Here is a 26,208-nt window from a genome sequence, read left to right as displayed (position 1 = left end):
TCCTGTGATTCTGCTTGTGGCTTAGGATGGAGCTGTTCACCAATGTCGTGCTACTTTTCAGCTTCACTCTGTTAGCCAAAATAACAACAAGAGCAGTTCCGAACATTGTTGAAAGACCAAAGATCCAGACCCCATATAAAGAGAACAAAACTATGATTTTTGGTGGGGAGGTGAAGAAATACAAAAGAATCCAAAATATATACCGGCTAACAAAATCTGTAGACCCTAACTCATGGACTCAGTTTAGACATGGTTGAAAAAAAACCAACACAAACCCTCCCCACCAGTACAAAATCTAGAGTTCTGGGCATCCTTTGCAAGGATGTACTTTCCCATCAATGCCTAAAATCAGTTATTTTACAGCAGCATGGAAACTCTGTACCTGCAGTAAATGTCATGACCAGTGACAATACCAGCATTTCTTTTCAGAACAGAATGGAGAAATTGCTACTCACCTTACATTTATAGCAGGCAATCATTTCAGGCTGGACAGTTTGCATTTGTTTCTGGTAAAAAGTCACAGAGCATAAGAACATATACAGGAAGCTTTCATGTGGTTATCAGTCCTTGGAAAGCTTCTCTCTTGATTACCATATGTTTTGCATGTCCACTTCACTGTGTGTATATTCAGGGCTTAACAGTGACAAGATGTTGGGAAAAACCACCATTGACATTTTAGGGAAATTGAGTGTAACAGCACTTAGTTGCTTTTAGGCACTATCCTGATTTTCTAAAAAAATAATTTTTTTCTTTAAAATGCAAGTCAGATAGAAGTGTTCAGGGTACAGATTTTCACTTACAGCAGAGGCTAAAGTTTCTTCCAGTTAAGACTGGCAAAGGACTGTAACATGTAACTCAGGAGCTTTCATTTATGGTAATGCTCTGGGATCCTAGGTTTTGAATGTCAGAAGAGACAAAGCACCAGGAGATTAGCTCATAGGCAAGGATGGGTGGGAAGGAATCAAATGAGTTTACTGAGCAGCCACTAGTACTGTGAATTACTCAGTGAATACAATTTCTTCATTACAAATATTAACAGTTTACTTTTTGTTGCAAATGAGGTTTAGCACCCAGATCAGAAATAGTATGAAATTACAATTCCATAGGAGGACAGCACCAGCTGCAAAAGATAAGGCTTCCTACATCTTTACAGCCTTTCAGTTACTTGCCTTTAGAGATAGACAGTGCACTGGTGCACTCGCTGACCTGAAAACATATAAAGCCTACTTGAATCCAAACTTCCTTCCATTTTCCTGCAGATGTAGACATAGGATTCTGCTAGACTTCCTGCTGATCTTTTGAATCAAGAGCGTTGATTAGTAAGATGAGAACAAAGGAAGCTGAATTTGTGGAAATAAACTCTAAAGTTGAAAATCTACTTCTGTTAAGTTCTATTTCATTTTATTTATTATGATTCTGAGAAAATGTTCTCCAAACTCCAGGGACCACTTTCCAACTTCATTTTTTTTAACATTACTTTAAAATCCAATTAGACTGAGAAAGAAAAATGACAATTCATTTGTCAAGAGGACTGAAAAATATAATTCATACCCTTTCCACCAACTGTCCCTTCTACCAGCCTTCATAATGAGGACTTCTCCCTCTCCAGTGTTCAAGAGAGACAAAACCTGATGTCTTCCAAATGGCTCGGGAGTTCTGATTTCTTTCTTGAAAAAAATATATCCCAAATGCTAAGTTGTACTATAAAGGCAGTTCTGCTTTAATGGTACAAAAGTATTTGAGTCAGTATCTAGCCATTCCCTTGAGCTGCCTCCAAGACACAGGGGCAGTAAAGCAAAGCTGAGCCAGCAACAGAAGCCTAGTTTTCAGGTGAGATAGAAGGAATGATGGAAGCCTTTGTCTGGTACTGCTAAATGACAGAAACACCTAGAATTCTGCACCAAGGTCGGGAGAAGCCTGCCCTAACAGTGCGAGGTATCTGCTCGGGAGACATACGTTTCCAGCGCAGGGCCCTCTACAAAATCAAGGAGTTACCGCAGTCTTGGGCTCTTTTGTTCTTTCCGTTAATATCCCTGCGAAGAGGCATCATTTGCCTTTGCCTGTTTGCTCTCGGGGCAGGCCTTTAGCTCGGTATTTCCACCCGCTTTGCTGCGCGGGGTTGCCGGGGGTGTGGGAAGCTGCTCCGGCCGGCATTTGCTCGGCCTGCACTAGGGGGCTCTGCTGGCCCGGCGATGGAGGCACCGGCGGGGGCTCGGCGGGGAGACGAGGCCTGAAACCTCGAGCGGCCTTGCCAGGCCCCGGGGGCTTCCCCCGCGGCCTGCCTGCCCTGCAGGGACCAGTGATCGAACCTCCAAGTTTGCCTATCTGCTGCGAAAATTTTAGGGTGCTATGGGATGAAGTGCTCTATATAAAAGCAAGATGTTGCAGTGAAAGATTTTGTTGTATTTTGGAAATGGTAGACCTTCATAACACTGAAAATTGTATGGGAAAGAAAAGAAGGCTTGTAAGTTTCTCCCAAATTACTGCAGCTTTGAAGTAACAACTTTCACTTTGTAATTGTTGGAACACTCCCTCTCCTTGCAGTAAAGGGATCTTTAATGCGCCAACTGCTAAGACCAAGGCTCTCAGCCTTTTCCAAAGTGAACATGCTTGTGATGAGGCTGGCAGATAAACCCCACCCTATGGTAAGCCTAGCAGCACTGCTACCATCTTTTTTCTTGTCCGAGTTGCCTCACTTGTCCTTTTCACCAATTCACAGTACCAAAGTCAGAAAAGATCATTAAAAGCATCCAGTCCCCAAAAGAATAAGGTCCAGGGAATTTTATCCAGCCACTTTCTGCCTTTGTTTCCTTTGCTTTCGCCTCCACATCCTTTTACTTTTCTCTGTAATTATTGCTTTTGTTCCTGCTAGTTCTTTCTGCCGCCTAGCTTTGTGCCGTTTTCCAGTTCTCCAGCAAGCAGACAGCTACGTTGGTGGTTATACCAGCTGGGTCATGTAAGTACGGGCAACTTCCCCAAGTGCCCCGGGAATGGAATAGAGTTCCTTGGGCCATTGCATTGCTGCCTGAACTTCTGGCAAGTTGGTACTAGAACATCAACGAGAGCTGGAATGGATGAAAAGTGGCCTTCAAGGAACCACTAATACATGAAAATGCTTCAGATTTCTTTACATGTACTAGTCTATTTGTTACAACTTCTCTCTGCTACCCTGTGAATGTCTCAGTCCATATTACATGGTGCTAGCTGCTCAAAGTCCAGGCCTACCTGAAAGAGTCTCCCAGGAAGAATTTAAAACACCCTGCCGCTGGTGAACTGTGGGACAGTAGTTTCTTCTCTTAACTCCAAGAAAGAATACAGCACCTCTGACCCAGCTGCCCTACTGCCTTAGGAGAAGTGGGAAAAGCTGGGTCCAAACCTTCTGTCTTTCCCTTAGGTGCTTTTGCAATTTGTATACCCCATGGACTTCACAAAGGTCAAATTAGGGGCCCAGATACATAGACTCTACAGCCAGTATGGGGTCTTACTTCCACTTTACTTCCCTCAAGGAGTGAGGCACAACCAGTATAAAAATCCCCCCTTTCCTACTCCTGAACACAACGTAAAGGTCTTCCAACTGTTCATGGTTCTTCCAGATGATTTTAAAAGAGCTAAAGAAATCATTGGGAGACGAGTCACACAGATGGACCTTTAGGTCCCTCTTCTGACAATATGGTCATAGATAACAACATGGAGATAGAGATCTGTTTCAACAGGCATCCGTGTTGTGTCGTCTCCTGAGTAGGCCTGAAACACAGAATATTACAGATACCCAGTCAGGAGAGAGAAAAGACATGTTTTTTAATGTCACAAATCTTCTTCCCTTGGAACATAAAGTTTGATAAATGCAACTAGCTCTGAGGGTGGGGATTTCTCAGTGAAGACTAATGTCCTGGCACAGGGCAGTTTGTTTCTCTTGCAATGCTTGTAACAGATGCAAAGACAGTGATAGAGTTCTTTTAGCTAAATACAACAAGTGGACCATTGACTGGTCAAAGAGAAGACCTGCTTGCAAATATCAGGCAGCTGGTACTAAGATTGTTCAAGCTGAACCCCATGAGAGAGAACTTGTGCTGATTTCAGTTTGGTCCATAGCAAGCACTTCTCAAAAGCTAGTTCTCCATCAGTCAGCATTACAGAAAAGCCAAAGCCAGATGGATCTCATGGCAACTCACAGGCTGGTGCCCTCCAACCGGTGTGGGGACACAATGTACACGTACAAATGCCTCTTAGTATGGCTCTTGGCATGCAAGGACCTTTCACATAGACACTAAACAACTTGTTATTTGTTACAGATGTTATACAGATGCAGGAAGTTGGATTGGTGGCCCACTTTCAATGCAACCAAACACATTTTTAGGTATGCATTTTTGAATTTCTAACAAACCAATACACTTATTTTGAAATGAATATAATTTGATATTTTGTACTGTTACTATTCATATGTGACCATCTTTCATGGGAAGCACATCAAAGAAACCATCATCCTAGATGAGTTCTGTAAAAACCCAAACAAATTATTGCCCAGCTTAGTTCATGTTGGTTTTGAGAGTAACCAAAGCCTGGGTGTGTTTGTCACATCCAATCTATAGTCCAAGGACTTCAGCTGTAAAGTTTAAAAAAGTGCAGTTGGCACCAGAGGAACATGGTTTCTTACAGGGGGAAGCTGTCTATAATATTATTACCCATTCAGCTCCCAACATGAAAGATAAAATACCCGTGGCAATTTAATCAGCTTTCAACTATGTCTGAAAATGGCATGTCTGTGTATGACTTGACTATCTGCATTGTTCAGATCCAACTGCTATGTAAATAAATGGTAAAGACCAATCAACGTCAACAATAATAGGATCAGAGCCATTTTAATGTGAAAACAAAGCATATGTTTGTGCTGTCAGTCATATCTAAGAGACACAGAGTCCACAATGTTCCTCCAGTTTATAGCACTAGTGAGGCACAAGTATTTTCCTTTCTTTTATTAATTCGTAAATCTTTCTGAACCATTTACGGTGTGCTGGAGACACACAGCTCTCCACAGAAGATGCATCTAGTGTCAAATTTCTCTTTTATGAGGGACAGGGTTTAAAATACAGGTTTGACCCTTGTGCCAGTGACAATCTGCTACAAGAACTGAATGACCTTAAAGTGACTGCTTTCCTTAGGATTTCTTAAATCTTTTGTATTAATGAGGAAGAATAAGGATTGTATGCGGTTGGGAAAGGAATTCTGCCAGTTTCAGTTCACCACAGTGAAAGTGCTAGGGTAGAAGATGGACCATGCTTCAGATGCAGGAACCAATTCTGCTTTCTGGATTTGCTGGTGTTTAGCAGGCCCTGTCAGGATTTGGGATATTGCAGTTCCTAAAAGTTGCAGCTTTTGTTTCAAAGTAGCTTAATATTTACTTATTTTTATCCACCTGCAGGCATGTTTCATAACAGAGATTTGATTTTTCAGAGGAGATGAATACAGGGACCACCAGCTCCAGGATGTGTCACCAACATTTCAGCAATTTTTCCTTTTAGCTAGAGGAACATGTGTCGTTCTCTGAGCAAAACACAGCGTCTTTCCACACCAGATGTACCTGCTTATACACTCCCATGCTTCAGTTCTCACATCTTCCAGTCAGTCCTGCTTTCCTCCTCACCCTATTCCCCGTCCCATACTTCCCCTTCCTTAGCACTTCTTGGCATTTCCATTAATAGGACATAGCATCAGCCTGCAGCCTATCCTGGAAGTAATGGCAACAATTTCTCATTCTGGTTGGAAGGAAAAAGGGCAGGGAATGGGACAGGGTATAAGAGAAACCCTGCTTCTGAAAGACTTCAGTTTTATCAGTCAGTTCAACTTCTGATTTTTGTTGTCACAAGGGAAAGGCATAGACACGCTCAATTGTAAACTAGGTAGGCTAAGTTTATCCTGACAGGGACCACAGCAGCTATGTTAATATGGGGAACAGCATGTCTGAGTAAGCCTGAAATATTAGATGTGTATTGATAAAAGACACTATTTGCAATCAGACTCAACAGTTTAGCAGTCAATCTCCATTGCATAAAGGCAATTTAGAATATTGAAAAAAAAAAAAAAAAAAAAAAAGACATTTACCTTAGGATCCACATTTATTATTTTCCTATCACTTTTGTTCTTGAAGAGTAGTCCACAGGCATTTTCTGCAATCACTTGGTAATTTGGGCTGGAATTTGAAGTGCTGACATTTCTATCCCAGTTGTAAAAGCTGTGAAAATGTGAAACAGAAATGCTGTTCTTTTAATGGATGTCATTCTTCCAGCTTAAAGGGCAGATTCTGACCTCCTTATTCATGCTGAGTAGTTCCTGATTCCACAGCAGCCCCTCTTAAAGCCAGACAGATTCACTGAGGAGCAGAAGTCTACTAAATATTAGAAAACCTGTCCAAATGGGGTTCTACGTATCTGATCTCTGGCAAACCAAAACTGAGGCCCCTAGCTGTCTCCTCATCCATTCTGTACTAGTGTTACTAAAAGACTCAGAGCCCGGGTTATAACTAGCAGGAAGTGGTAGTGCTTGAGAACTACTACTGTGACGGAAACAGCTCTGGAGACCACCTGAAAGTGCTTCCCGGACCACCACAGATCTGCAAACCAGATGTGGGAGCCGACAGTTTCCCCTTAGGATCTCACTGGAACTCTCTTGCTGCCTTACTGTTTTCCTTTCTCTTGTTTTTAATAGAATTCTGGTAGTAAGGACTTTTTGGAAGCCTCCTCATGGGCCAGATACAGCAGGAGGGGCTTGAACTCCAACTCCCAGAAGAAAATACCAGCTCCCTGGAGAGCTGTAGGTGTCAGAGTGGGATTAACTCTGGAACAAGCCCTTCGATCAGGCTGACTGTGCTTGCTAGTTTCCAAAATGTCTCGCACTAAACAAAAGTCAGAAGGAACGAGCCTGCTATGTCAAATACCAAATGGACAACAGGAGGGTTTCAGCAGTTTATCAGCCTTTCTCCTAGGTCAGAGGTGCTGGAATTCTCAGAGCCTTCTCACACTTTTGTTTCCTGACTTCTCAAACCTTTTATCACCTGACCTCAGCCTTTGTGGGCTTTGTACTTACCACACAACCATCCTTGTTGATATGTGCTTAGAAACCTTTTCAGCTCAGATGTACCTACAAATTGCACAATGTGATAGCACTGCTAGGCTACCTTGCTCATTTGATCAAGCACTGCATGGCATTTCTGTTGCTGACTGAGCGTATCTTTTGCAAAAGACAGAGGAGATGGGAGGAAGTCAGGAGGAAATCATTCTGTGTATAAGGAGGATTCAAGAAGTGTAGAAAATACTTTTTAATTCTCCTGCCATCAGCAAGGATACTTCATTCCAACTAGATACATGGTTCTGTTTTTTTAAGCACCTTGATTTCTTCCTGACTTTGAAAGAGTGCAAAACAGTAGGCCTCGCTGTTAGGTATGCTAAACTTTTTTGCATCCTAAACACCTCTGGTAGGAATGCAGCAACATATGATGACTTGGAGATAGATTTCTGATGCCCTTACAGAATTCCTCCTGGCGTCACTGAAGTCAGTGTGCGATTGGCCACTGAAGTCAATACCCCCGAATTACAGCCAGATGATGTAAAATGGTGTGCTCAGCACAAAGTTATGTCCTTGAGCAAGCAAGTTAGCACAAGTAGAAGCTACCCTCTGGAACTCTGTGCAGCCTAGCACCTAGATGCCTGCAGAAAATGAGTGAAAGGTGGGTGGACTACTATCATTCAGCTTAGTAGTAATAATTGCTTTGATATGCTAATTGGTCACATTAATTTGTCGTCTATAGAATTGTTTAATGCTCTTGAGTACTCACATTCAGTGGTAAATGGAAGATTTTTTCATTCACTCCTTACATCCAAGAATAAGACTATGCACTAACATATACAAACTGAATACACAGATTCTTTTAACTTTCTACTCAGTTACCTTATTTCATCTGTACAGCTTTTCCCTGTCCCCCAGGACACAACTTAGTTAACAAGTCCAATTCCACAGAGATTGTTTCTGCTGGAAAACGACTACTAGATTAGGAAGGAATCGCTCTACGCTATCGAGGGGTGGGAGAAATGCCTCTTTGCAAAGACTTCCCCATATTCATTAAAAATAAATTAGACATCTGAAGGTGGAAATAGTCCATTAGCTGTCAGATAATAGCTTCCTGCATTTTGCCAAGCTTCCAACCCCACTCCTACTGTACTTCCCCATTTAAATCAGTGAAGACTGGATCAGAGCTCAGATAGCCTTTCTGTTGGGAAATCAATGTCTAGTGCAAACAGTTTTGTTATGGACTCTTTCACCCTCCACGACCAATTAGCTTCCATCATGTGCTTAGATGTGAGACATAAATCCCAAGTCCACCGGCAAAATGAAGTGAATCTCTCTGTACCCTGTTACTGAGGGCTAAGAGAACTGGGCAGTGCCCCATGCAACTCTCTCTCTGCCTTTCCCACATATAAGCCCTGCGCTTCTGAATATTCCCATGTCTTCTAAAACAAAGACCATCAGACAGTGAGATGGTGGCTGCTTTGAGGAAGCCTAGATGTCTGGCCACAGAAGGAAATTTCCCCTGCATACCTTTATTCATGTTCTTCACTGAAAACTGATGACATCAAGAGATTCAAGTAAGTCTCCCATCCACCTTCAGCAAGTAGGATGAGAAGGGCTGCTTCAGCTAGAGAACAGTGTTACTGGGAGCACAAAGTAACGTGTGCTAGCAGGAAATACTCCTAATACTGCCTAAATAGGAAGGAGGTCAGAAGAACATTTTCACCAGAGGAGCAAGGGGTTGAAGAAGGCTTCTCTGGAGAAGCCTCTCCCTTGCCAGTTACTGTTAAGGTGAAACATGCTCACTGTAATCAATGCATTCTACCATGAGGCTGCTGCAAGAAGGTGGGGCTGGAAACCAGGACCTAGCGAATCCCATCTCATCTGTGTTTCTTTCTTTAGAATAAATAATAAACTCAACTTCAGCAGTAAGTGCTATTTAGGAGTTACTATAATCCCAATGTAATCAAACTAATTTTTGTTAGCAGAATTCTATGTGCCTTCAAATACTTAAATTATCCTGAGATGAAAACATGCAATCAGATGAACATGATCAAATGCCACAAAAAAAGCTTCAATGTACATTTTTTTCTATTATTATTTTGTTTGATTACGCTGTGTTTTGGAACAAATGTACCAGTTTTTAGCATGGCACTTAAGTATGTGGAGTATGAGAGACTTAGTAGTGCCCATAGTCCAGCTGCAAGAAGAATGCATCTTGTGGTTGTTTTTTTAAAAAATTTTTGAGGGCTTTTTTTTTTTTTTTAAAGAATGACTTGTTGGTGCAGTGGTAGCACACTGCGTTTGGGAATACAGACTAAAATATGTGAGGCGGGTTTTTTCATTCATCAGCTAACTCTGGTCTGAGCAGATTTTCATTCTGCAGGCAGACAGATGCCCTCCCAGAACACAAGGAGTCTGAATACAGGTTTTTGTATCCTTAAAAGTTATCCTTCGGGTACCAAGATGGCAGCACATCAAACCACATGGTGCTTATAGAATGTCTTTCATCCAAAAATCTCTGGGTCCTTTTGTAAACATGCATTAAACCACTTGACATTCTTGTGAGATGTAAGGCAGGCTTTATTACAGCTCATCAGTGGCTGAGGGAGCCAGGGCACAAAAAACGTGGGGAGATTTTTCATAGGATATGGCAGAGCAGTGAAGAGTCCTAATTGCCAGCTCCAGCCAAGAGATGGGGTGCTTTGGTTGGAGTCCTGTGGCTGCTCACACTCAGGGAGCTGGACAACAGTTTTCCTAGAGGCAAATCCTTGGCAAGGTTACAGACTGGATCTTGATGCTTCAGTGTGTGATTGTCCCCTTTTTTCACTTATTCTGCAGTGGGAGATGAGCTTTGATGAAAGAACTTCTTACACAGCTTAATCAAGGGGTTAAAATGCCACAATACATCAGGCCTGGACAGACTGGAGAGCGTTTCAGACACTGAACAAATTGAGGGTTGCCAATCACCGTCCAACCAAAAGAAAAGGTGTGCATCTGCAGGGTAAGAGCTTTGTTGTCCCAACTAACTATTTACTATTTAAATCAGCAAAATCAGGGAGAGAGAACATAGTGTAAAGGTGTTTATGTCTGTGTTGGCCCCACCTTTGATCCCATGGGGTTAGATTATACTACCCTATTCTTTCTTTGCCTCAGGATAAGGATTGGTTCCTTGATTCATTTTTCTACTTTTCTCTTCCCACCCACACATACACAAAGATAAAACCATTCCCTATAGCAGACTGGGACTTCAGTCAAAAACTAATTATAAACAATGATGGCTCAACAGCTTTTTTCAGTTTGTGGTTCTGTGAATTTGCGATGCAAACTATCTGGCTGCAGACCCCCTCCTGGTAATTTACAGACCAGCTTGCTTTAGTTGGGCAGCAGCAGAAGGGTGCAAACTAGGGAGACAGAAGCATGAAGGACAACAAAGGAGACTAGAACCAGGATTAAAAAGCAGCAGCAGCAGCTCCTTTATCCTGATGTTCTCCTTCTTTCTACCCTCCGGTAGGAGTGCACCGGTAAATCATTCTAATGGGGGGAAACTGGCATTCTACATGTGCTTGCCAAATATGACAAAGTAGCAACATACTTGGATGGGATTTGGCCCGTCAGTCCTTCCACAGCTTTCTGGTGCAAACAAGGTCAATGCCTTGGTGGGACATGACACGATATAATACAGCACATAAGCCTGACTCCATGCCAACCGCTGTTCCATAATAAGATGCATGTCACAGACCTCTGGTTAAACAAGAACAAGCTACTTTTCCATCTAAGAAATTTAAAGATGCTGAGTTTCGCTTTTCTTTTTCATCTTGAAGCAGCTTTGACTGAAATAATTGTATTTATCAAATGTTTGCCAGGGTGGAGTGAAGTATGTTACAGTACTTCGGAAAACCAAGGCAGTTTGATTTGTCCACAGCTACTGTGCACAGTAGCTATTTTGGTGATTTTTTTTTTTTCCTGCTTACCTGTGCTATATTGTCACTACTGAATTAAAACCCTGTGGCATTTAGCTAAACTCACATGGCTGATTATCTTGCAAACTGGTTAAATCAGGAGTTACTCCAATGAACTCTCATGTAAAATTGGTAGAAATGAGCACCTGACCCACAGGAACAATTCATGCCTTGGTTTCCTAGAGGGAGTAAAAGAGCACAGCACTGCTGCCTATGCAGTTACAAAGCAGGAGTCACCACAGCAGAAAGTGAGTGTCTGACACGTCCTCTTTATACTACTGGCACTGGAAGTAATGGGAATCTCTGCCTTTAATCTGTGGCCAAGCTTCCCTGCTCAGAACTAGCATAGTGAGAGGATGTTTAGCACTACAGCCAGAAATGATCTTTAAGACTGTTTTGGCCTTGCCTTTGACATTTAGTTAATGTGTAGTTTACTGCATCTCATTACTGAACTTGGGAAACAGCCCCATCAGCACCAGGGTCAACAATGCCATTTCATTGCTGCAAGGCAATTTTACAGACGAACACTGCACCAGCTAGCACCGGATGCCTCTCAACCTGGCAGAGATGCAGCTTCTCCCTCTTGCTCGAACCTGGACAGCTCCTGCAGCAAGTGCTCTGCAGCCACCACCTTCTCTCTGCAGTTCCTGAGCCCAGCCTTTGCTTTGCATCTCTCCCAATCAATAGTAGAAACCCTGAAATTCGGCTCAACAGAGAACAGCGGCAAAGCTGCCACTGGTTGGAGGAGGACTGATGCTCGTGCAGTACGTTTTACAAGCACAGGACAAGAACTGACACATCATTGCTAGTCATTGGGACTACAAGTACTCCATAGCAATGAAGCTTATGAGTAGCAAAAGTTTGAAAATACCTCCCTGACCTGTTGACTCCTCACTTCTTGTACTGCTTTGAAAACAAGTAATTTTTTCCTTCTTTCTTAACTCACTTTTTTTTCTTTTAAACATAGGTTACACTAGGCATGAAGAGCTCTGAAAGGAGCACATCCATGCTGATGCCCATTTGCTTGTAATTCCATGGCAAAAGGGTGATGTGAACTCAACACTCCATGGGAGGCCCGAGATCCTGAAGCAACACCACAAAACCAGTGCTGTGAGGCTGTGCAGCCAAACCCTCTACACAGGAGGCCCTGCCACAAAGAATGATGAATCCTATGCACAGTGAATGCAGGGAAGTGTCCAGTGCAGCACAGAGATTGGCTTTAGGCTTCCTTTCATTTAAATTTATCAGTAGTGTGCTGGATCAACTCTGAGATCAAAGGGCTTGCAGAGCTTCTCTTGGCACTGTAACCCTTTGATCTTATCCTCTCCTCCTGATAACCCCCCTAAGCCACATGGCTGCTCCACCTCCTGCCTCGGATCTGCCTCTAAGATTGCCCATTTTTCCTTACGTTAAGGAGGAAAAAATTGTGATATGCAAAACTGATGAGCACCTGCAGCTTCCACTGACCTGATGTGAAACTGTATGCCTGCTCAGCAAGCCTCTAAGTCAGCTCTCACAATTTTGCAGGCATACCATGAAGGGCAATGCACTGAAAGGAGGTGAAGATAAATGCAAGGTGGCTAATGGAAGTGGTACACTAGCAACAAGCTTCACTGAACTATAAACCCACATAGCCTTGGAAATATACATTTAGACAGGACAAGAGCATAACACAAGTCTTAGTCCTATGATGTAGGCTAGAAGTGCCTCAAGGATGCTGCATATCTGAAGCTTTTCTACTGTACAGGCTCTTATCGAAACATTAACTAAATGGTGCATTTCGAGTTTATCGTGGCTTGGCATATTTCTCAGTCAGAACAGCAGCAACACAAAGAGGACTTGGAAAGCAATTCTGTTACACAAGAGAGTTGGAATTCCCACAGCCAGAAGATGCTATCATTCCCTGATGCTGTTTTCCAGCCTTTTTCTTGACAGAATAAGAAGAACCTCTAATCTTCATGCAGAATAGTCACTTTTATATTGAAAAACACAGTTCTGTGTTCTCAGCTACTGCCAATGCACACCTCTTCTGCCTGTCCCCATTAACAGTTGCTGTTCATCTTCCTGGTCTGTCTACCAGTATCTAAAATGGTTAGATTTTTCTGTTTCACACACACATACAGCTGTTGAACAATTTGTTGCACAGAGTTACTCATATGATAAGTTTTCTTCTGGTCATGAATTATCTATGAATGAAAGATTTCAAATATGCATAACACAATGAGCACATGATACAGCCACTCTATCTTCATACACACTCCCACATGGGTATTTTTACATGCAGCAATGGGATCCAGATGATCATCCTATGCATCTCTCTGCTGTCTCACCAACTGCCCACACTTCTGTTTCATCATCCTGTTATGGCACAAGCCATTGCACTTCCATCAAAGCCCAAGGACTTCAATTGACCACGCTGCATATTTCAGTCCTCATAATCAAGGTGTGCACCTCAAGTTTGCTGCCTCAGAAGGATGTCATTAAAATCACCAAACCCTTAACTGCTACATTAAATTTTCCTTTTTATTTCCAAAGTTTAAGATTCTTCTTCCCAAACTGTCTGTACCTCTGGGCAGAACAGTTCTCTATGGGACCCTAACAAGTGCAAATAAATGTTTCAAAAATCAACAGGGAAAGAAAAAAACACCATTGCTTCCAGGACAGAAAGGTACAGATTTTAACAAGGTAATCTCACTGATAGGACATGGCATACCATTCACTGCATGTACCTTTGAGTGCAAAACGTTTCCTTTCCTTTACTGAGTTTGGACTCAGAACTACAAATGAGAAATTAAACAAGAGAATTGCTACCTGTTTTTTTAAAAAATACTTAGAAGAACCCACAAAATCCTTCTGTAAAATACCATCATGGAGAGATTATGCTACAGCCTGTCTGGGATGACCCATTTAATTCAGATGGTTTCAGAATTTGGAAACTGTGCCGTTTCCTCAAACTCTGGGAGAATTTTCTATAACTTGCTGCATATATTTATACTCTATCTCTAGACACTGGACTGCTGCCATACACTGGAGTGTACAATACTGCTTCGACCCTGCCGTATAAGGCTATGTGTTTCTGTGCAAATAGATATGCAACAAAATGAGTCTTTTATCAGACAGAAAACACGAGGAAAAAGTGAAACCATTAGCTGTGTGACTCCGTCTCTTAAACCCACTCCCTCTTCTGAGAGTTGTGTATCATGGAAGTCCAGACAGTGCCAGAGGATTGCAACTGGTGTCACATGAACTAGCTGACATCCTTTTCTTAACCGCTGCCAAGGGGGCTCTTAGGCACTCCGCTGTTGTTGGCTGCAGTGCCAGCAGGAAGGCATGGGTGGCTGCAGGCTGGGCAGCAGAATCATCACAACCGGCCCCCCTCTGGCACCCAAGCTGAGCTCAGGCTACCCTTTCTGCAATTCACCCTGGCTCTCCACTGTTGGCAGCGCAGGCTGTAGCCTAAGAGTTCCAACTTGCAGGTCCGTCTACATTTGCTTTCAGTGGGTGTTAGCAGACACCCTCAGCGTTGGAGTGCTTAGAAATGTTTCTCATAGCCAAGGTGTTTTTTGGGTAATCTGCTCAGTATTCCCAGCATTGTTTGAACTTCAGATGGGTACACCTTTTGCATTTCAGGATAAAGGCTAAGATTAATAAGAAAAATAGAAGAAATAAAAGCAATAAAAGGAAAATAAATTAAAGTCCTCAGGGTTATAGGCCCGATCCCAAGAAATTATGAAACTACTGTCAGGCTCCAGAAGTTGTGCAGTAATCACTCAGAATGTATTATCTTATTAGTTCTCTCCATCTTTAAAGAATAAAACCACCCAACACATTAGGATTTATGGCCAACGAAAAGAAAGTTTTATCTTGAAGCTACAACAAAGAAGATAAAAGAGAGGCATGTAATTGTTGAAGGAACAACAGGATGAATAGCTTATACATATTGTGCAATTAATAATCACTGAAAGCCTGTTGGAAGTTGCATATAGCTGATAGATCAACATACAAAACCAGAGCCCCTGTCCTTTTGTATGCTGGCACATGGTGATTGCAATAGCAGTCACCTGAGTAATTTCTTTTTTTTCCCTAACATGCCTTTTCAAAGTGTCTTCAGATGAGAGCCAAAAAAACCCACCTTATAAAAATAGAAATCTCAGTCATAAAAGTTTCCCTTCTAGCCAGGCCTTGGGTATTAAAAACAAACCAAACACAGTAAGCATCATTTACAAGACCATGCATGTAGTGGTCACTCTGTCCCTGTTCCACACCAAGTGGTGTGGCCAGCTAAGGTCCTGAACAATGATCTGTGGAGAACTGGGGACCTCAAATTCATTCACTACAGATTTACTGAAACCAGTTCCTCATCATGGCAGACAAAGGAGTATATAATGATCAACAGAGAGACAGGAGAAGAGATTCCTGAATCTTCCTCAGAAGAAAATGAAGTCTTAGGGGAAGATTTATTATCTGATTATCTGAGAGGAATCTCTACCAAAGGCCAACCTAGAAATTAAGAAAGGCATCACAGTAGAGCATTTGTCTGGGTGTCACATAGGTTCATTTACTGGTTTTACTCTTCTATTAACAAAAAGCCAGAGTATGATGAACAACTGCAGCCCTGTGATATCGTTCAACTAATTGCTTCAGGTGCCAAAGATGCAGGTAAGTGCCAAGACAGATTTCCAAAGCCTGACGGTTTCTTGTAGTAGGCGGGGTACATTGCTGGGAGCTTCCACGGGTTTTTCAACATTCCCCTGGGCACCTGCCTACACCTTTAACATTTTTAAAAACATGACCTTCAGATGTGTGCTGAAGTTGCACGGAAAACAATGCTTAGGTGCTTTGCTGGATCAGAGTAATAGTAAGACATGATGAGCAGGAAGACCTGGAGGAACTAAATGGCAACTAGACAGGTAGGTCAACTAGTAAAGGAAATTTCAAAGTATTGTTGCGTATTGATTTGGATATGCGTATTTGTGGAGCTGGGCCAGCTTCTCCAACGTCTTTCCTTCTGAAGGAAGTGGGGTTAACATCCATGAATAAATCAGCCTCTTGATCAAAGTTTGATTAAGCATCTGAGATGAAATGATGGATTTTTCTGAAGGCATGTATTCAAAGCATGCTTAATATATGCATGTGTATCTCTGTCTTTCTTCCTGTGGTTTCTTTCAAAGGGTCCTCTTCCTTTCCAACTGTAATCTCCTTAGGCAAAGAGTTGAGTCCAGAAAGAAATTATCTATAAAACCATCTTCTAAAACTTCTAATTATCAGCTAAACTGAAGAAAAATAATACTTTTATGAAAAATGAACATTTATTTTTCCTAGTATTTTACTTCAATGGTGTGAGGTAAAGCAAGGGGAGACAGCCAACCTTCAAGGCTTGGATTTCCTTCTTCCCAGACCTCAGACCTAACTAATGCAAATCCTTTGAAATCCTAATGGATTGGGCACTGAGGGAATACTCAGAGTAACCAGTCTGCTGAATGACTAATGCTGCAATTTCCAAGCAACCTGGGGACATTTAGATTCATCTTTCTCACCGAAAGTGAAAAATGACACATGGAAAATCTCACCCCCTGAGAAGAGCTCAGTTCTCCTCACACATTAGCCTAGAAGACTGTGAAATTGCTGGGTGCTACCTCAGACCTCAGATACCATGGAGGTGGGGCACTGGCCCTGCTTTGCTGTTTTCTGCAAGCTATTGTGTAACAAGTCTCATATCCTCCAAACTTTGCCAACTATACAAACATTTAGAAGACAGATCTTAAATACTTAGGCACATTTTCAAAATATTGCTGTACAACTCCCTTCTCCCCCCGCCCCGCCCCTTTCTGCAATGGGCTCAGAATTTTATCTAAATGACAGTGACCTCAAGCTTGTAAATACACTGCAATAGGAGACATGAGAACACATCAGAAGTTTCCATTTAATTTAATTCCCCTTCAAGTGTCAAAAATGCCAGGTTTTCAGGAAAGTACTACCCTGTCTTAAGGGTCTTTAGCAAGTCACTCCTAAGCTTATTAGATCCAAAGGGCCCTTGTAAAATACATCCTCAGAAAACCTCTAGATTACAAACTGAGTTCAGGACATAAAAACTGCTGCAGACTGGGCTGTGCAGTTTCCAGCTTGCCCATACTAGTTAAGAAAAAGATGTGTTTTGCTAGGATTTGGTGAGACCAGAGCACCCAGGAAACTGCTAAGTTTGGGGAGAATTACTAACAGCTATTAGTGTAAAAACAAAGTCTTAAAAAGTAACTTAGTTACTTCAAAACCAGTAGGTTTAACTTCAGCACCACATCTTGCAAACATCAGCTTTGGCGTGATCCATTAGGTTTTTACGGTTGAACGTTTGGTCCAGGAAAAGACAGTGACTATTGTCTTTGCTGCTAAAAAACTTATCACTACACACATTTCAACTACTGGTTTGACGCACAGCAACATATAGCTTGAATGGCTCAAATCAGCAGAACTATTGAAAATAGATTGAGTTTTAATGCTTTCAAATGACAAACATACTACCAATCTGGGAGACTGACATAGCTAATTTAAATGTACATTTAGCAACAGAGCAAAGAGATGACAGGGCATCAGGCATGCAACTTTTCTATTTCAATGCAAACAAGGTGGCAGAGCTGTGATATTATATTAATGAAGCAAAATGTTATACAGAGTATTCACATTCCTTACCTTCTCTACAATACATTCACAGCTTGTAATCTGACTGCAAAACTTATGCACGTGAGACACACACATTACAACTAGATAGTCAAACTGTAATTGCACATTAAAATGAGAAACAGTCTATAACAAGAACCTCTTTGAAATCTGGGGGGATAAAAAGGTTGGAGGCCCCAGTTCTTCAAACCACATGAAACACACTGAATACAACAGGACCTACGCAGTGCACAAAGCTCTGCACATGCTTGGGTCAGAAAAACCATTCCAGGAAGAGGCTGCATGAACTCGAAGAGGTTGTTCATGTTAACAGTAGGGAGTAGGAAATGTAGGAAAAAGAGACTGAAGTTGAAGGAGAACTTCATGTGGTTGAAGGGGCACCACGTATGTCAGGACACAGGGCAAGAGGTTTGAAAGCATTTACTGGGTCTCGCAGGCAAAGACACAGATCATGGATCTGATGTGACGGAGACAGTATGTTGATAAAGTGTCATGGAGTGAGTTGGCCATGGTAACTGTTACTCACATAAGCTGCAAACCACCTGAGGTTATTTGAATCACAGGAAGCAAATGAAGAAAGTACATGTCCTTATGCAGAATGACAGAATCTGTTCAAAGCAGGATAAACTGATATGTAGGACTACTGGGGCTATAGTTACTACAACTGCTCCAGAAAAGACTGTTTAGATAATGTGAAAGTGTGAACATTACACCTTTCTGTAAGGTTTGAAGAATCAGACATCTGGAAGGTGTACACTTAACATGGCAGTTTCAATGACTGCATAATCTGTAGCCCTATGAAGAACAAACCTATTGAACAAACCAACAATACAGTTTGTAAGAAAAGCACTCTCCCTGTTTGTCTTCAGTGTGCAGATGTAAAGAGGATATTACTGCATACTAAAGAACAACTGCAACAGCTTCCTCAGCAAGCTACAACTTAGAGCCAATTTTTTGCTCTTTACAGGGAAAGGTTTAAATTGATCAACCTTTTCTGCTTACTACTTGCAGACTGCAGCAGGGGTGCACTTTACTCTTTCTGCATGTATCCCTACCAAAATGTATGAATATGTAGTATCAAGGGTATCATAACACTGAAAATGTGTAACTACTTAAAACATCCAATCTAAAAAAAGGAACAGTGACGCTATGGCTGAGATAACCCAATCCTGCAGTTTAAATTGGACTTTGTGACATTGCCGACTATCAGAATTTTACACTGCCTAACTTCACTAACTTTCTGATGGAGTATCAGTTTAGAAGCTTGAAAATTCCCATCTTTTCCATCAGATATTCTCTGCAGGACATGAGAAGATTATCACAAAAAACTGATTTTGCAATCTGCTTCAAAACCTGCCAAGTCTGATACCATCAGTGTGTCTCCTGTTAAAGCTGTAAATTTAGTCCCACTGGAATCAAGGGGGAGATCTTCTCCCAAGGCTGCTGCACTCTTCATTAAGGTCTGACACAGTTTCAAAAGATGATGAAAAGTTCTTTTCCTATAGTCTTTCACATACTGCTGGGATGTTTACAGTTACTTGAAACAGAAAAGTTTAATAGTGTTTGTTAAAAAATAAATTGGCGATCATTGGCACAGATGGTAACAAACGCTGAGGAAAATAAGCAAAGCAATTTAACTGTGGGTATGGGAAATAAAACCCAAGAATTTCATTAATGCTACGATGATGGCAAATTGGTCCTGAGGCATCCGGCTGAGACACTGCTCAGTGTCAAACATTAGTGATGTTAGGAAAATGTATTTGACAGAATTTAGATGCAAGTGTAATGATCAAAAGCCAGAGATGGAAAAAAAATACAGCAATAATAATTCCAGTTCTTCACTAACATATAGATAATTTTCAGAGGTCAAAAGATCATTTTTAGCATTAGTTCCAAATGCAAGCATTTTAAGTGTGGAGTTATCAGGGTAGTGGCTTGAACTTGTCCAAAACACAGCAAGACAAAAAAACCCCAAACAAACCCACCAGAATAATTATTAGGGAAAACATTAGCACAGTAATAAGGAGACGTAAATGTCCTGTAAAGCCTGAAGTGTAAATGAAGGCTTCCTGGAAACTGGTTCAGTGCCCTCATCAGTTTGATAGTAGGAAAAAACCTGTTGTTTTGAACTTTTGTCCCACATTTATCGCTTGTACATGTTTTAAGAAATATTCTAAAGAACAAAGTGGATTTTGCAGTATTCAGAGAATGGGAGTGGATCCGACCTCCTGTGCATCCTCCAAGACCAAGAATCTCTGGTGTCCAAAAAAGACTGATTCTAAGAGAAAGAAAAGAAACAAACAAATAGCCTTGATCTCAGTCAGGTCCAGGACAAAGATCCAGTGAGAGCAGACTCACATGCCTTTTATATATCTGCACGCCACACATGAATAAAACCCTGCTCCAGAGAGATGATTGCAAAAATTCCCTTTTAGGCCAAAGCTGCTGCTTTTTGAAAGAATTATATTCAGAGTCATCATTTGCAAATCTGGGAAAGTTATCTCTCATTTAGGAGCAATGTAAGAACAACCCTCATTTAAGTATGTGTAGCATTTCATAGCGTAAAAATAGAGACAGCAAAGTCTTTTACACACTTTGCAAAAGAACATATCCATAAAGTTCCTTGACAGCTATGATAAGGTTATTCTGATTTTAACAGGTAGGTAACAACAGTCCTAAGCCTACAAGAAAATGCAACAATTGTCATCTAACATACAAAGGGATCAAGTGACAGGGGGAAAAGCAAAAATGTGACAGTGATGGGGAACAACTGTCTACTAGGCAGCATGGACAGCAATGTCACAAACTGCGATGGACAAAAGATACACACCAGAACTTAGCAAAACAACTACCAAAAAAGTTTTCAAGAAAGATCTTTCTCTGAAGACAGTGTACATGGGGCATACATGAGAAAAAAAATGAAGATTAATTTCTTCTCAAAACACTGGGATAGCATAATGGTTTAACAGAGGGAAAATCTGACTTACAGCAGATTAATAACTTTTTAGCAATTTTAAATTAAAAATCATACATAAGTTGTCACCCTCCCTAATGTTTTGAGCTGGATCCTTAAATATTATGATTTATAACTGATGTAATCATTGTTAGTTTTCCACATCTGCTTAATGTAGTTGAATGGCTTAGAGTACTGGAAATATGATGTATGTGTCATATGTAGAACAGAATATTGCCATGTCCAACAGTAAGAAAAGGGACATTCTTAAACAAAAGTTGAGAAAATTTACCAGTTCTTGTGCATCCAACCAGAGCTATACACTACCCAACTCCTGCCTGCTATACATTTAATATCTGTCATCTGTCTTCTTCAGGACAGAATTTCACAAGTACAGAACACAACATAATTCATGTTATACTTCAGTGTTTTATGTAAAGTTATAATCTTACAAAAAAACCCCATACATCAAAAAGTATTTGTAGGCATGTATGAGCATTTCAGTGGAAATGTGAACATAGTGGAAAATTATTGTAGAATAAAAGAAAGCAGCCTATCAACATCCATCTATTAAACACATGCAAATATGCTCTGGGAAGACTGCAGACACCCTGGCAAATCATGGCCCGTAACAGCTACAAGCTTTTACAGTGCCCCTGCTGCCTGCACACTTGGAAGCCAAGGGCTGTCACTGTTCTCTGCCCCACAGGCAAGGAAAGGGGCTTCCCCAGCAAACAGCCTCCAGCAAAATGACTTTTCCATCCTTCGCCATCCATGCATGCAGGTTCACCCGTTGCAATGCCAGCAAGACAAAAATCACCCTCTCACATGGACGCTGAGTCTCTTCCTCTCAGATACGTAGGTCTGAAGCCACGCAGAAATTTATAGATCAGAACTAGCACTCTCATTCTTTTCCCTGCTTTGGTGTCCAGTGTAGCACAGTTCAAACAAATAATAGGGCTTCCAGTATCAAAGCGTCAAAAAAGTATGTAAGTGCTTTAAAATGGTACCATTAGCTCCAAAGACCATTAAGAACAGAAGAATTACCTTTCCTTCCCCACCTTAAATGCTAGCCCATGCCTCTCCCACCCCTCCTCCTGCTGTTCCTCAGGAAATATTTTCAGTGTGGTTACAACATGTGTGATCTGCCTGTGCACAGGCAGCCATAAATCCATATTACCAAATGTTTATCTGAGCTTTTGAACATCTTGGAGAGCGTGGTATCAGTATCCCACAAACCTCAGGGTATACCAGTGCAGGAGAGGGAGCTAGCCAGATACCATGTTGTTACAAAGAACATTTTGATCTGGGGATGTAATGAGAAGCAGAATTGCAGGAAGGTTTCCTCGGTGGCAGCTCCAGCGCGTAGGTGCAGGTGCACTGCCCAGACAGAGTGCTGAAACAACGCATTTCTGGCATAGCAAGACTCCAGCTTGGCTCAACACGCGCAGCTTTCACATCCAAACCTTGTTACTAGATCAGCCTGGAATGTCATTCTAAATCCATAGTCTCCAGGCATTAATCAAGAAAGGGGGCCGGCAGGAGGGGGGATAGCCTATTTAAAACTCATAGCAGAGTTAAAACATACCCTCCAAAAGTGCCCTATCAGTGAAAGGAATTAAGTCACTTTCCTAGCTTGTGGTCATTTTCAGAGACATAATAAAAATAACCTGTGGGACTCATAGAGTACCTGCAGTTAAGTTGTCATCACATGCAGATGTATGGTATCTTTACTATTGCAGTGCATTACATTATTTCCTTAAATTGGTCTCATACTTCAGCCCCTGGAAAAGCACCAGAAGAATTTACTGGGGCTGTGAGACTTGGATTGCATGGAACAAGCCCCACTGGGCTCACTTGGAAAAGCATGGGAACTCCCTGCCACTCAACCACTAAGCCTGGGATAAAAGGGAAAATGAAAAGCTCCAAGAGTCACGCTGAGCAGTCACCACAACCCAAGCTACAAGCTTTGCAAGCAGGGAGGGCTGCTCCTACACTGCCAAAATGACACCGTGGCACCTCCGAGTGAGAGCTGTGTCACTGCCACTGTCACAGCACAGCCCAGCATCAGAGCGCATGCAATGGGGCTTTGACTGTGAGACATTCTTGTTTCCATGAAAAACACAGACACAAAGAACTGTTATGAGGCTTCCCAGAGGAATGTCTAATTTGTGAGCTCTCCATAAGTATCTGTGAGCAAGAAGGGAAAAGGAGGCAGGGAGAATTAAGGAAATTCAGACACCAAGAAAACGGAAAAGATTTAAAACAAAACTAAAGACAGGGAAAACAAAGTCATACACTTATTTCATGGAGGAAGAGAAGGGAGGTGTATGTTGGATGACAGAAAAAATAGATGTCAAAAAGGACATGACACACTTTTTAACATTTACAGTATTTTACATCTGAGACACATTACTCCTACTTGGCATACCCCCTCCTGTTGGCATTAAGCAAGCTGCCCTGTCTTGAAATAGATGAGGCTGAAACACAACCCTCAGGGCTTTCTCCTGCAGGCTTACTGACTCACGAACGAGACCTCCATCTGCTCTCCATAAGCATGGGTGCCTTCAGGATATTTTGAAAATAAAATAACTATTATGCATCATATAAAGATTTTCACAAACATAAATATGAACTCTCTAGTGCAAACAAAAAACCATGATTGTCTCACAGCCCCCTTTTTTTAAGTATTCAAGAGAAGTACAGAGAAATATATTATTTATCCACACAGATCTCTGCTAGAGGCCAGGACTTTGGGGTTTTTTACCTTCCTAATAGCCCCCAAGCAATGCAGATTTAAAACTTGTAAGTACTGTGATACAATGGCATGAAGAAGTGACACGGTCAGTGTACACTGCTTATAAAGCATGTGTTCCTTTTCAAGAATCATTGTAGAAGCAAACTGAAAATTACTGCAATTACACTCACTTGGTTTTGATGAAGTATCTTTGACATGACCATTGCTGCCAGAAAAGAAGATCCTAATAAGATGCTGTATGGATTTTTACGTACTTACTTCTCACTGATGCGATTTAAGGATAAGCAGTGAAATGATTAGAAGCAGAAGACAAGTCCATACAAAGAAAGTTCAACTGGCATCATACAGGAGAAAAGACAAGTACCTGGCATTACAATAATCCAAAAATAAGGGAAAACAAAGTGATACTGAACAAGAACTTTTAACTGGAAATACTTCTTTGTACACAATCAAATTACTTGCAGACCTCTGCTGCAGCACAGGAGATAAGTAGATTCAGTTCGGGGTACTGAGGAATTTTTCAACCAAATGTTTATTTCAAGACCCTGATTGCTCAGACCTCACCGAGGATGTGGGAAATCCAGTTGCATATCCATTCTTCATTGGATCTTTAATTATTGACATAGTTCAGACAGGAAAGCTTGAAAAATACAGCCACAAAAGCCAACAATCGCTGAGTTATTCTGAGCTCATTAGGGGTTGTTCCTCTGTCTCTCCCTGCTCCTTTCCCTCTCTCTTCTCCCACTGCCCCCTGAACATTTTAAAGATACTAGGTCTTTTCCAAATAATAGCTTTAAAAGTTTATGGACAGTTTTTCTAAAGAGTTAAAACAGATCCCTCAACAGGTCCCTCCCTCTGTATTAATTCTGCTTCCTGGAAGTTAATTGCCAAGAAACCACCTCTGGTCCTTAGGCCAGGCATAGATAAGGGCTATCTATCACAGCGCTCAGGGCTTCACCCTGCAAAGCATTAGGGAGAAATTCTGTTTATGGCAAGAGACAGTGATTCTCCAGTTAAACCTTGACATTATCTGCCACAAATGCACAGCTTTACCTACAGTAGCTGGCAATCAAAGCAATACCATTACTTATCAATGCAGTGAAGGAGAATTTTGCCATCATTTTCACTAGGACATAGCTGGCAAGCAAAGAAAGTGCTAGTTATTCCATACAACCATCCATTAAAAAATCTGGACATACCGACTTCAGCCACAGGTATTTCCTGGTCTAACTAGAAGGAAAAAGTGGTTTCTCAGACACCCATGTGTGGCAGAAATCACATGCTGCCTCAGGATCACCACACAGTGCTCTGACTGATGTTTACATGTCTGGACAACAAACCAGAAGCACAGTTTCCAGAGAAGTACTTGCAAAACTGCAGCTTCATTATAAACATCCCTTTGATGTCCATTACTAATGGACAGCACTAAGATCAGCCATCACAACGCAAACCAAAGCTACGCTTGCATAGTCAGAGCAGATGCATTCAGCCTATGCTGTGCTGGCCAGGCCTGCTGCCCCAGATGGGTGACATGATGCGCTTGGCTCTGTAGTGCCTCAAGGACTCTCCCTCCACACTTTACACACTCATTCTTTCTGACGCAGACTTTAAGTAAACAATGCAACTAATGGTGCACCGCATTTTAACTTATGTGCTTCTTAACATTTCAAGTGCAAACACACTCAGTAATTAAAGCCCCGATCTGGGGTCCTTATTCTGTTTTCTTGCTTGGAAAAGCATGTAAATACATGCCTTAAGTGTTTCTCTAAATATGAAAGCAGTTATGTGAATGTCTTCTTAGGTCTCTTATTTGGGACCTCACTCATTAGCTGTTACTGATTCTAATATTAGTTACACTGCAACCACACCAGGAAGCCTGTTCTGGTGGGCACCTTAAAGGGGCCTTTAAAATTGCTGCTTGAGAAGGTTAGGCACATTTTCCACACGAGACATGGCTGGGTTTGTGGCACATTGACTGGCAGATCTTATGCAAACAATAGGATGATTTAGAGGAGCTTGATAAAAAACAGCCTGACAGAACCAGCACATATCTATTGTCAGCATTGCAAAGATTAATGCAGTATCATTTCTGGTCCACATTAAGAGAGAACTGGGGCTGGTGGGAAGATATGTGGCTGTCTGGTGAGGCAAGATATATAAGATTTGAAGTACTGCAAAAATCATTCCCTTTATTTTCAGGGAATTGGTAAGAGGAGAAAGAGCTATCATGTTTAGGTCCGATTGCCATATGCATGTGTCTGTGCATCATAACACTGTCTTCACATGTAAACAGCCATGAATCAATTCTGATCTCAAATTGCACACAGAAGCTTCAACCCAAATGACATTCCAAAGAAGCGCTTGGCCAATTTCTATTTTCTGAGAGGTTTTTCCTACTGTTCTGTTCTTTCTGGTGACTGTATGACTGCACTGACAAGGAGAGTAAGAGACCCTTGCCCCTACATTAATTTTTTTTCTCTCCTAAGATTTTAGCGATTTGTAGTTTCCATTTCCCTATTTCAAATGTGTAGAGTGTTTGTTCAAAGCTTCAAAAAGCCAATCCTTCCTCTTAAGAGACTTTATCTTTCTTACGAGATTGAAGTTTGAATTGAAAAAAGGGGAGAAATTGAAAGTGAAAAGTAGTATTTGCTGTATTTAAATATGAGCCAGATGTGGAAGCATACATATCCAAATTAAACATTTACTGAGTTGGCAGCAATGGAATTTTTTTCTCACACATGCAAACATCAAGTCTGAATGCACTCTCCTTTCCCCTACACGTCTATCTGCCACTTGCTCTCAAT

General features: G+C 41.5%; 1 protein-coding gene across 1 annotated transcript in view; it reads right to left on the bottom strand.

The window, feature by feature from the left end:
• Positions 1 to 3,648: 3,648 nt before the first annotated feature.
• The window catches only part of CFAP299 (cilia and flagella associated protein 299), a 224,212-nt gene continuing 201,652 nt past the window's right edge, over positions 3,649 to 26,208 (bottom strand). The window contains exons 5-6 of the mRNA XM_074904445.1: positions 6,100 to 6,229; positions 3,649 to 3,744 (exon numbers count right to left, since the gene is read on the bottom strand). Coding sequence (XP_074760546.1) covers positions 3,649 to 3,744; positions 6,100 to 6,229 — 226 coding nt within the window. The remainder of the gene's footprint in view (positions 3,745 to 6,099; positions 6,230 to 26,208) is intronic.

This window comes from Athene noctua, chromosome 4 (assembly GCF_965140245.1).
Source record: "Athene noctua chromosome 4, bAthNoc1.hap1.1, whole genome shotgun sequence".
Classification (NCBI taxonomy): domain Eukaryota; kingdom Metazoa; phylum Chordata; class Aves; order Strigiformes; family Strigidae; genus Athene; species Athene noctua.
The sequence above is the reverse complement of the archived record's forward strand: the minus strand, read 5'-3'. Positions and strand labels throughout refer to the sequence as shown.